The sequence below is a fragment of the Parus major genome, chromosome 4 (genome assembly GCF_001522545.3).
Source record: "Parus major isolate Abel chromosome 4, Parus_major1.1, whole genome shotgun sequence".
NCBI classification, from domain to species: Eukaryota; Metazoa; Chordata; class Aves; order Passeriformes; family Paridae; genus Parus; species Parus major.
In genome coordinates, this window is record NC_031771.1 from 62225114 (window position 1) to 62238504 (window position 13391).

General features: G+C 38.0%; 1 protein-coding gene across 4 annotated transcripts in view; it reads right to left on the reverse strand.

The window, feature by feature from the left end:
* The window catches only part of MAEA (macrophage erythroblast attacher, E3 ubiquitin ligase), a 48388-nt gene that overhangs the window by 29253 nt on the left and 5744 nt on the right, over positions 1–13391 (reverse strand). For 2 of the 4 annotated variants that reach the window (XM_015624933.3, XM_015624931.3), the window contains exon 2: positions 1250–1432. In XM_015624933.3, coding sequence (XP_015480419.1) covers positions 1250–1432 — 183 coding nt within the window. Of the gene's footprint in view, positions 1–1249; positions 1433–9741; positions 9873–11287; positions 11386–13391 lie in introns of those variants that run through there. The other 2 variants (XM_015624935.2, XM_015624934.3) reach the window with 2 other exon arrangements.

Here is a 13391-nt window from a genome sequence, read left to right on the forward strand (position 1 = left end):
TTCCCCAGAGTCTTTCAGGCAGTCAAAAACAAGTGAGCAATTAAACTAAAATGGAGCCTTGCACCCAAAACATTCAGCAATGCCTTCAGACACACCCCCACAATCAGCAAAGCTTTAACAAGTAAATAACTTTTACTCTTCCACATCATTACTACACATCTACAAACAACAGCCAATACCTCTTTCAGAAATAGCTCCTATTTTTCTGTAAGTAATGGAGAAGTGAAGAAAACATATCCTTTAAGACCTCTTTAAGTCTCACAATTCGAGTATGAAAAGAGCAATTAATTTATGAAGTCTTTTGCAGAACAGCTTTTCAACACCTTGCTAACTTGTTCAAGCAGAAAACCCCAAATCAACACACATGACAGCATTATTTTCATGTTGCAAACCTCCAAGGTATTTTGATGCTTCACACAGCACTGTCTCATGATTTATATCTGTTGGTTATTTCATTTAAGTTTTAATGAAATGACTCTGCCACTATGTTTCATCTATTTATTTTTGGAGAAGCACTGCTCTCAAGTCAGGCGACAGAGCTATTTTCATTTTTCTGCAAGACTTGTTTCAAGTAAGTGTTCTGATGACTCTAGGGATGAGTAATATTCCCATCCAAAATAAGGATGGCTTATACTTCTTCTGAGAACACATACATTTTTTTCTAAGAAAGATGTGGTAAAGGCATGAAAGGATGGTTGTATTTTGTTCAAGCTTAACAGCTAGAAGCAGGTTATCCTGCCAAAGTTTGTTTAAAAGGCTCTTAATATTCCCTAGGAATCTTTCAAATTTCAGGTTGAGTGCTTATAAAAATTTTTTAAGTAACAATCCAGGATAACTTGCCCTTTATTCTGCAGAGAAGTCTCAACACTGCATACAACTCTCCCTGCACTGGGGGGGGTTTCACATTTTTCAGCTTCATCTTCTACCTGTTTTGCTGTTCCAGTGATCAATTAATTGCACAAACCTTTGCATTAGACAAGCAGGTACTGATAATAAATCGATTAATTTTGCTACTATTTATTTTCTGTTAGTAAAGGAAGTCCTTTTGAGGACTGCAAATATATATTAATTTTACCTCTCGATGGAAGTTTGCTATACTTAGACAAGGACCACCAAATCATGTTTCTTAAGCACAGTGAAGCAAGGTTTCACTGTGCATTCCAAGGCCTTTAAAGAGACAGTAATGTCTGTTATCTTGACAAGAAACTCCAAGCAAAAACCATTGCAATGAAGGTAGAACAGCACTCACCTTGCGTTTCAGAACACTGAGTTTTTCAACGACTCCATCCAGGAGACTGACAACTGAGTCCACAGCAGGACAACTGCTCAGCGTCTTCTCCAGCTCTGCCACCACCATGGTAACGTGGCTAGTCTCTCGATCAATGTTCTTCTGTGCAGCTCGAAACCGTTTATTCAGTGTTTCATATGGCACCTGAAGGAGAAAGACCAAGTCATCAGAATTCCTGTATTTAAAAAAGCCAGGTCCTCTACAGCTTAGAAAGACTAATGATTTCATCTGATGCAGCCCAAGGAACACCTTGGTTCCAAGGGACTAGAGGTCATTGATTAAACTTGAGTTCCCATACTAAAACCCTTATTTAAACTCTCTCAACAAGGAGCTCACACTTTAAAGATTACAAAAAGACAACAGGAAAAATGCTGCAGTTTCTTGTCTGATACCAGGTTCACCTATTCTGCTTTGGCTGTAGGAAGCACTGATGGAAACAGTTCAGGGAAAACAGAAAGTGAAGACAAATTAGTACCTACTAAAGGAAAGCTACAAATTAAACTACAACGAAGAGATCACCCTTCAGAACGTGACTTTCTAATTTTACATTTCTTCCCTTCATGAATTCATAAAAAATGAGAAAGTTACCTTGGAGAGAAAGTATGTATAATGCATACTGGCTACTGAAGTATTTATACATAGTATACCAACAGTTATTCAGGAAATCCAACAAGTCTCCTATATACCTCTACCCATGAAAGATTACCTTTTAGTATTACTTCCCCAAGGACTATAAGGAATGCCAAGATAAACCCCATATAAACTTTCTTTTAGCAATAAAAGCCTACAGTGTATGACTAAACTGGTTAATGTCCTCCAATCTCCATTCCTGAGTTAAGAGATTTGCCAGTCTTGGAGGTCTCCTGTCCTACTTGTCCCACACCTTTGTGGAAAAGTCGAATCAAAACTGCTACTGATGGCCATTAGAGACACATGGATGGGAGCAGTATGCAGCCTGGGGAACGATTTGGGGAAAGCTTACAGGAAGCGTTAAGCTGCTTCCGCTACAGTGGCAGCACAAGCAATTTGGAACTTTAGGAAGTTCTATTACTTCACAGAAACAGGAATTTTTAAAATCATTCCAGTGCTATACACTTAATTCAGCCATATCTTTAATCTTTAAAAAGTCCATGAGAAGTTCTTTCAGGTAGTTAATGATAATCTTGATTGCTTTCCTATTAATCAAAGGCATAATTTAACTAGCAATCAGATTATCCATGTTAAAAGTAAAACAGGAAACACAAATCAGCGCTGTTTGGTACATATCACGTGTATGTTTGATTACAAATCTTTCAAGCATGTAACTTCTAATCAATTATATCAAGGTCTCCGTTTTCCTCATTCTAATTATCTGCATGCAAGGAAGTATCCCCAGGGGCCACATCCCTTCTGGGCTCTATTAGGAAAGGGGTTCCTATGGAACCACTGCAATTCCCCATTAGAGAACAGGTTGGTTCAGAGGAAGGAAGATGAGCCAAAGCATTTGCTTTCCAAGACTTTGCATTACCTACAAGAGGCTTTGCTTATTTGTGGTAGTAATAAAAGACAAGGATAATCCTGATAAGATATGAAAGGGCTCCTCTTCTCAAGACTGAGATGATCTATTTAATCGTTCTTGGTATCACAAACTAAGACCCAAACAAATGACAGGACAAGACTCTACCACAGGAAGCATCAAGCCAAAACAATTATTTTCCTTATACATTTTGCCCTAAAATCCCAGCAGTACACCCACCCAAAACTCAAACCACATAAACCATGAGAAATAATAGGCTTCAACACATACTTAGTTGCCTATATAACCATTTTCCATCTCCAACCCTCATTTCTTTTTTCCATTTCCACAAAAAAATATTAAATACTTTAGAGACCCACAAATAAAATGGATGTTACAAGAGGCCATTATTTTGACATCTCATGTTTTTGAACAAGGAAACTTATTTCCAACGTTATGACCTGATGCCAGACAGTATTAAGACAACTTCTTCCCTTCTTTTTCCCCCACAGCATTTTTCTTACTGCTCACCAAACAATATTTCTGCAAGTATTTTGCTAATCAGCTTTCCATGCCACACTGAAAATCTGCATCAATGAAGACTTTCATAAGCTACTATTAATTTGAGGTATCTTTTTTAGTACAGAAAGTGCTTTTGTAAATTTTGAACAGTCAGCTGGACACAGATCTATCTACTCATTTGGAAAAAAAGTCTGTTTTTAATCTCCCTTTTCCCTAGTTCCTTATCTGCACTCCAGAACAGTAACAGCGCCCATTTCCTGTGCTCTGTCTCTTCAGCATGCAGACTTCTGGCACAGTTTGTGTTCATGTGACATTTAGAACAATTGAACTTTCAATTTCAGCTGGTATCATATATCATTTAGAATGTGTCTAGGTGCAATATATTTTTTAATCTTCTCTTATCCTTTTTTTGCCCCCTACCATAAAAACAATCTGAATATCTTGCATGGAAGAGACTATGAGTTGAAATGTTTTCACTACACACTACTCTGAAAGTAAATAAAAGTAAACATATTGAGAAACATAATTTAGTGTGTCATAACAAGGGAAATTAAAGGTACAATGAAATTATTTACATAACTGAAGCTGACAGTAAATTCACTTTACCAAAGATTTTCATAATTTGCACAGGCACTTGTTTCTTATTATAGAGCCAGCAGTTTGCATGAAAATATTTGTGAATCATATCTAGGTACAGCTTTTACACTCACTTTACAGGGACAGAGTCTACGATTGCCAAAATTTAGAACTGTAACTGCTACATTCCTTACAAAGCAGCATTTATCTTTAATTTGCATCTTGATCCGCTGGCTCTTTTATTACTCCTACAGCTCCAAAGAGCCAAAAGACCCAGCTCCCCAGCACTGGCTTGCTTTCCTGCAGAACCATTCAAAAGTTACATGCACTGTACCAATAATATTTTTCCACCAATAATGAAAATTAATGGAAGGAGAACATATAAGAAAATGTTCTAGACAAAGCAATTCTAAAAATTTTTAATTAAAGTTCACTTTGATTTTTAGGTACCATTGTTAGAATACTGCAAAAACCAAACTTTTCAGACCAAGAGACAGATGCAAGATTTATATCTCATTAATCACCATAAACCTATTAGAGACTTGGAATCTTTCCTGCCAGTACCATTCTGTGACCAAACCCGGATTACACAGTCATTATTTAGAGACAAGAGTGATGTACAGAACTCAGGCTAGGGAAGCATTACCTTAAGGAAAAAAAATAATACATCAGCTACTAGAAAATTTAAAATAAAGCAGCAAGTATTAACCAGAATGTGTTCTGTATAAGCACAATACTAACTTGTCCTACTCGTTAGAGCTTGAAAAACCACACCCAGTTGGCTCATACCTTGAACATACAAGAGGATACAAAAGAGTTGTAAAATATTAGCGGGGAGCACATTTAAACCCAGTGGCACTAAATAGGTTCTGCTCCTTTTGTTCATCAGCTTCTACAGCTGCAGACACATTATTCAACCTAAGCATGTACTAAACCAGGTCAAACTTAAACCTAGTGAAAAGGAATTTGATTGAAGTTAGAACAACATACACGAGGGGTAAAACTAAAGTAACACAAATTTTTCCAAGATGGAAATTTTGCTGTGATATTAAGAAAACTCTGCTTCCCTGGAGGCTTCTGCAACTGTAGCATGACTGTTTCCAGGTGCTAAAGACTAACAAAAAGGCAGAGACAACTGATTAACGTGATCCAACTATTTTCTTCATTTCAGGAGTTACTTCATTCTGTTTTTAAAAAACCAAAACAGTGGTGTGTCCCAGAACATGCTCCAACAACCTCTAGCTGTGGAGACAAGAAGAGGATTTTTCTGGGTGTACAAGCTTGAACTGGCGGAAGAGAAGGAAGGACTGCCATGAGAGCTACACGCTGGTCACTCAGTTGAGAGCAGGGAGTAAAAAACTGCAGAGCTAAGGATGTCAGAAGGAGTTTTTAAGTGTACACTTAGGAACTCAACCGTGATGTTTATTACCTGGCCTTCAGCCCAAGCACAGTCCTCTTCCTGCTCATGAATGCAAATAAGGTACCAAAGCAAGGCAGAGCTCTCAAATTGTGAAGTGGCTAAAGCTATTCAAACTGGACAACTGTAGGCAATCTTTCTTTTCATAAGCCATATCAAATGCAACTTGAAATACCCTTAAGCATTGTGAATTTAAATATATTTTCATAAAAATAAATTTTTCAATAAGCCATTTGCTTACAAAGTGATTTAATTTTCTTGAGTTTTTTGAAAACACATTAAAAATAGAAAAAAAACCTCAGCCAGTATTAAATATATTTGTATATTGTTGCATATATTGTAACCTAATGTTTTTTAAACTGTATACACTTCTCAAGTGTTAATTATCAGCCTGCAAATAAATGTTTAAAGTAATACAGATAATATTAACTGCATACAGGGCTGTAACAAAACAAGTTTGAGCAGCTGGTCAAGGGAGGCAATCTTGCCCATCTACTCTATTCTTGTGAAGCCCCACCTGCAATGCTGCACCAGCTCTGGGGCCCCCAAATACAAGAAGGATCTGAACCTGCTGGAGCAAGTCCAGAGGAGGCCACAAAGGTGATCAGAGGGCTGCAGCCCCTCTGCTATGGAGACAGGCTGAGAGAGCTGGGGGTGTCCTGCCTGGAGAACAGAAGGCTCTGGGGAAGACCTTATGGCACCTTCCAATACCTAATGGGGCTATAAAGAGAGCTGGACAGGGACTTTTCTCAAGGGCATGAAGAGACAGGACAAGGGTGAGTGGCTTCAAAATACCAGAGGGAGGGTTAGATTAGATTTGAGGAAGAAATTCTCTACTCTGAGAATGGTAAGGCCCTGACACAGGTTATCCAGAGAAGCTATGGATGAGCCATCCCTGGAAATGTTCAAGGCCAAGCTGAATTGGGCTTTCAGCAACCAGGTCTAATGGACACAGCAACAAGGCTGGAATTAAATTATCTCTAAGTTTCCTTTAAAGTAAACCATTCTGTGACTCTAAACCAGCTGATCTTTTACACAGCATCCTACAATGCATATTGCTTTTACACTCATCAAGATTTTACTGAGATTTAGTCTTCTTTTCTTCTTAAGGTTTTCTGAATGTATCTATATGTGTACACTTTGTACTCTTGCCATAAATTGAATATATAGAAACAGCTGCTGAACACCCTCCCACCTCAGCTCTTGCTTATCTCTAGAGACTCACAGAAAAATGCCTTTAGAAAACATGTGATGAGAACATACCATCTATGACCTTTAACAGTATCAAAAGGGAGAGGAAAATGCAGACCATTTTCCCCTCAAAGAAGTTCATTAATTTAGCGATCAAAGCTTAAAAAGCTTTGCTGCCTCAATGGCATTTATGTTGCTGGAAGTCAGACATCCAGATTGGACTTACGCTTATTGTAGCATCTCGAATTCTATTAAGCAGCTTAATGGCATTTTGAGAATGTGGCAAAGTTTTAGCCTGTTGCCAACTTGCAGCTTCTAGAACTGACATGGTCACTCACTGAGCACCTGGGGTTTGCAAACAAATTCAATATAGACACTGCTGAAGAGCTCTCTGCTTGGGATAGAGTACAACATAACAAAACAAACATGAACTGTGGTGAAGTCTTCTTTGAAGAGGTGTTGTGGTTGTCCAGCCACAAAAACCTTGAAGTCGCAGCTAGAAATCCAGCACTTGTTACTATCACAGCCAACATATACATCCACTTCATTCAACTAGACTTCAAACAAGTAATTGCAATTACCAGGGCCTAATAGACACAAGTAGCTTAAGGAAGATGAAAAGCATCTACAAAACTGAGTTTGTGACCCAGCTACAAAGGACAACAATGTCTCACTTCTAAATGCCTTCTCTGTGTTTACTGGTAAAGTCTTTTCCTAAGCCTTCCAGATGATTTACGAGCAACTGAGTCTGGGGCAAGAGGTACTATTCACTCATCTAAGAAGTCCAAAGCAAGCTGAAGATACACAGGTACACAGGAGCAGAAGGGATGAAAGGAGAGAGCTCTTGGATAACACTGCAAACCTGCTAGCATTGCTGGAATGTCATGGTGAATAAGAAAAGTCGTCCATGACTGAAAAGGGCAAGTTTCATGCCTCTACTCCAAAAAGAGAACTTGGAAGATCACAAAAACTACTGGTTGGTCTGCTTCATATCAGTTCTTGTGAAAGTCGCAGAAAGAAAAAAATAAATATATGGAAACCATTTCTAATCTTATAAAGATGACTAGGAATAACCAGCCCAGATTTATCATAAGCAAATCAAGCTTGACAACATTGTTTGCTTTCAGAGACTCTGAATGGCAGGAGCACACTGGCAGCCTTTCATGCCAACAGTAGTGAGGCTTTTGACATTGTCTCACTTGTGGCCAGACAGGGCCACATGTCTGTGGCCAATGGTTCACCCATGGTCACCATACCAATGGTTCAGTGGCTGAATACAAAATGAGCGAGGGACTGACTGCATAGTCAGGCTCTAAGAATAATGGTCAGTGGTTCCAAAGCTTCCTGGTGGCAAACTACAAGTACTGCTTGACTTCCGAAGAATGTTATCAGCTCCAACATACATGCCATCTTCAACAATCTGCACTACACAACACAGTCAGAAAGCTCACAGAGGACAAACTGGTGGAGTGCTTGATAAATGGGTGTTGGAGTTGCTATTCAGAAAAAAATGACAAGCTGGAGAAATACACCAAGAACTTTATACAACATAATCAAGGCAAACACCAGCGCCCTGTAGCTGGCACAAAACAACCCCAGTTGTGGAATAACTAGCTAGGCCCACCACTGCAGAGGTCCTAATGGATAGCAGTTTGGATGTGATCAGCAACAAGCTCTCATGGCAATGAAGGTTAACCTCACCCCAGGCTGCATTAGCAAGACTAAAGGCAGTGGGTTGAGAGGAGTGATTGTTTATGCTCAGCATTCATGCAGACTCATCTGGAATACTGAATCTGGTTTTCAGGTCACTCCCCACTACTAAAAAAGAGATGCTGACAAACTGGAGAGAGTCCAGAAGGCTGCCACCACAACAGTGAGCTGGTTGGAGAACTAAAAAAACCAAAAATCCAAGAGAAGCTGAGAGGGGCAGGCTTGCTTCCATTGCAGAAGGGAAGGCTACAGGGAGCTGGAAGCGGCACGATCTGATAGAACCTTTCTACCACCAGAACGTGAAGGTCACAGATAAGAGCCAGCCAGACTTTCTGGAGTTACAGACCAAAAAGGAAGGAGGCAGAAATGACAACTGTCACTAAAGAAAATTCCAGCTGGCCATAAAAATATTCCAGTCAGAAGACTTTGTAAGCACTGGAACAGCAGCCCAGAAAGGTGACGGAATCTCCACCCTCAAAAACTTTCACAACTTGGCAGAACTCTGAGCAACTCAGATTAGCTTTTGAAGTTAGCCAAGGTTCAAGCAGAAGCCTGAATTTAACACTGTCTGCAGAAGTACTTTCCTACCTTAATTTAATGAATTCATCTTTGCTAACTTACACATCAAATACATTTCCATATGAAGATCTGAATGACCATACCACATAAGACCAACAGTCCTCTCTCTGTCACTATCTTTTCTCGGATGATATCCAGAAAGAGGATGGCACTTGAAAAAAGGCAAGAACAAAGTTACTAATCCCAAACTCTTTGGACTTCTTGAGCCAGAGATGGAAGTTTAATAGTAGAAACACCACAGGGTGTTTCTCACTCGTGAACTCTGCTGGTTGCTGTTGACCCGAGTTTTAACACTGCAACATCCTGTTGTGAGACATTTCACAGGCTCACGCTATGTGAAGAAATACTCTTTGATTTTTCAACAAATTTGAAACCCTTTTGTTCTTGTTTTGGAAGCAAAAAAGGGAACCCTCTCTTTCTCTGACATACTTCTCAAGTATCTCAAGATTGGAGAGACTCTTTCTAAACATTCCTTGAATACAGACATTCCAGCTCTCTAATCCTTCTTGCCCTTCTGTAGACATTTTCCAGTTCTGCTACATCCTTTTTCAAGATGAGAGAAGGGAGTAAATAAGATTAAGTCATGCTGCTTGAGAGAAGAAGAAACCATGGATTTTAACTGTTGTGTATTGAGCTCTCCATTCTTCCCTTTCCCAACACTTCTGTCCTGTGTTGTCAACATTAACCTGGCCACTCACAGAAAACATTCACTATTAGCCCCAAGATCCCACTGACCAATGATGATCATTTCCAACTCAGTTACATATTTAAGACTAGGATTAATTTTCTTTCCACCATTCCTAAAAACTGTATCACAGTGCACTTGTGTATGCTGCATTTAATGTATTTTAACACCCATTCAGTCTCTCACTGTTTTTCTCTAATGGTTCACACTTGGGCTACATCTGTAATACTTCAATTATCTTAGTACCATCAAGGAAACTGCTTCATCTCAGCACTTACTCTTTCTTCCACGCTGTTCAAATAGCTGAATATCACCAGAATGCCAGCAGAATCCTAACACCAATCTTCCTCCATTGCAGAAGCTGGTTACTAAATCTTGATGTTTATTTTCTATCTTGCCCAGTTCCTTATCTACATAAGGACTTCAGTCTTTCTTGCAAGAGTTCCTGGTAAGGCTTATCTCTAAAAAACATCCAGTAATATGAATTAACTATCAACCAAGTCTACCTCACTGCCTCCTTCAGTTTTTTTTTAAAAACAACTCCAGTATCTTTACATGGAAAGCACTTCTAAAAAGTCACATTAACTGATGTACATTATTCTGCATTGGATTAGTCAGGATACTATTTCTGCATCAATAAGCCATTGGTTGGAAGGGAAAAATCAATTAAATATATTAGGAAGTCTTTTACATTGTTTTTCTTCCACAGTTATCCAACAAAATCCCCAAACTACTTCAGCATTTACCAGAGAATTAAGAGGAGGACTGAACAGGAGAAAGGAATCCTAAGACAAAAAAAGCTTTCTATAACAAGTGTTATGTGCTGCATTTCTACACTTTTGAAGGTGCAGGATGTTAGGCCAAAGTCTAATGGCCACTGTGCAAAATTCCAAATACCACCTTGATGCTGCCCACAAGTTTTTCTAACTGGTACAAACCAATACTAAAAGACTGAATTACACACTTCTTTCATGAGTGAAGTTTTGAAAAAAATGTAAGCTTTTATTTTCCTCCAAATCTTTAGCCTTACACTAGACTTTAAGCACAGCAGCTCTCACACTGATCTGGTCACATTCTACAACACTAGACAAATTCCTTCTGTACTCATGTAGATTCAAACCTATGGAGCTCCAAATAAAAATGGAAACTAAGACACAATCACTTTCACACCACAAGATTATTCAAAATGTTTCCAACCCACAGCAACTGCATAGATGAAACCAGTTCAGATGCAGCAGAAAAAAAGTAAAAAAAGTTTGTATAGCTATCATTTGGCTGTTGGGAACTATAGAGTAAAAGTGAGACTTCAAAGTCAATTGAAGGATGAAGTATTTTATTTATAAGTAAGACCGTTAACTATTTTCCAGATTCCTGTTAACAGGAATTTTCAAAGGTTTCTTTTCTAAAAACTGATTTTCACAGAAAACAGTATAGACAACAGAAACAAACATCTTTTACATGGGTTTGCAATTCTGTAAAGAATATCCAGTTTCCTTCTGTATTAGGTAGAAAGTAGTTAATTTGATCTAACTAGCACCAATTCCTAGAGGGAACTTTTAACTATATATCCTGACTTGACAGATCTCTGTGTGCATCTTCCTTCCTTAGTGTTAAAAGTATCTTGGCTAAAAGTAACTCCCTCCCACATAAAATGTGATCCTTCAAAAAACATAAAAACCTATATTGTATATCTTTTCAAATTAACTCAGTCATGAGCAGGAGGGAATTAGAAATGGATTTTTAAAAATCGCATCAAGTATACGAAGTCACAAAACTATGGGGAAAAAAAAAGTTTCAAGAAATGTAAAATAAAAAGAGTCCTACCCGATTAGGTGGGGGGAACCATTACAGAACTATGCTCTCCTTTCAAGGGTCAGAAAAATGGCGTGCTTCCTCTCCTCAACTGTGTTAGCTTACAACACCTGAAAAGCACCAGAGATTTGTATGAATCTACAGGTCTCCAAGACAATTCAGTTGAAGACTTTGAGCTATAAATAAGCTTTTTTCAAATGCCCTTACATGAAACTAAGCCTGACCAGACAGCTAGGGAAAACAGAGAGGTGCAGTACTGAAATTGCCTTTCAAAAAACTAGAAGCAAAGAGAACTTAGTATTACTTTAGGCAAGAAGAACAAGGAAATATAGAAACATATAAGAAAAATTAAGCATCTCCTGAAGAATTTTAATGAACAAACACTGTCAAGAGAAAAACTAAACCCCACAAGAAACATCTTCAAGCGTTCAGCTGTTTTCTTGAGACTAAATTAGATCACCATGCTCACCACTTCAACAAAACACAGAAGTAGAGGACATCTATTATATATAATGCCATAGAAAAACGAGGCAGAGTACAATAAACTGCTGAAAATTTTCCCTTAAAGAAGTAGAAATTAAGCATTTCCATGTAGAATTACTGAAATTCTGTATATAGTTCATCAGACCAGAGTCAATATCATTATTTGTCACCGGACTTATCTAAAAGGTAAATGATATCACCAGCTCTTCTCAGAACCCTTCTGATGGGTAGCTCTTATCAAGTCCTTAAAATAGTAATAGTTTTTCTTTGTTCTAGGCAAAATCAGAAACAGAAAATAAAGTTAAAAGAGTAGTAGTATATTTCAGGAATGGATGGCTTAGAATAATGTCTAGATTCAGGTTAATTAGGTAAAAGCATTAAAATAAAATCTTGAAGAGATATAGGTCCAAACAAAGTAGTTTCATAAGCATGAATTAATAATTTGGATTATTAAAAAATAGTTATTTTTAAAAACAGTTTCAATGTTTTGGAAAGGTAAAGCCTAGTAGCTTGCCTTAGTTACAAATAAATCAGTTTTACAACTCAGGAAGACAATACTGTGTCTTCTAGAGCAGCTGTGTCTCAAAAGAAACCATCATTATATTATTCAAAGCTGTGATTTCAATACAGGAGAGAACGAGCAGCAAAAATTCTTGGACTATCCATCTGCTACACACATACTTAGGCAACTGAAGCAATCACACTCCTTCAAAATATTATCCTGTAACACAGACTGCAAATAACTTACTTCTGAATATATTATGAACTTCTGAACAAGGCTTCCTATAAGAAAATTAAGTGCTTTACAAAGCCATTTTACTGTTACAGGAAATTGTCTTACATACATATGGAAGTTGACAGCCATTTGAGAGCCCTGTCTAGAACTACCCTGGGGACATCAGAGGTCAGTCCTTTTCAATGCACTTGTTTTTAGCTGCCACCCTGGACTTACACCTCAAAAGAAAATCTTTGCTTTTCTTCTTTTTGTAGGAATACAGGAGTACTAACAAGAACCTAAGCATTGCTCCCTGGCTAAAGAAGCAGCTAAGTTGCAAAACTAAAGTCACTCAGCAGGTTTGTGTCCTGAGCAAGTCCTTCCATTTGTTTTGATCCTTCTTTCTTCACCAAATATTTGTTCATTTTAATCACAGCACCACCTCTTTACCTCTTTAAATGAAAGAGGTCATTGTCCTTCTGTGCGTTTGCACAGTTCAGACACCACGATACTGGTTAGAGATCCCATTTCCAATGAGATTCCTCCCAAATACCCTATTCCAGCCAAAGTGACAGGACTTTTAAAACTATTAGGCATTACTGATTCAAATTAGCAGACCCATATCAGAATATATGAATGACCAAAGTTCTACCCAATGTATTATCTGTTTCGCTTTCATTTTCACTAGTTTACAAGACAAGTTAATCCACAGAGCTCTTAAAAAAAAAGCTGAAGTAAACCAAAAGAAGTTGTGAAATAGTTAAATTACTGGATATCAAAGTAAACGTGTCTTAAAAATTGCTTTATTTAAATCAAATATCACATATTGTAAGTAATCAATTACTTTGGCATATTTCACATTTTGGGTTAGCAAATACTTCCCACATTGTGTATCTTCAGGCTGTAAGTTGTGGGAGG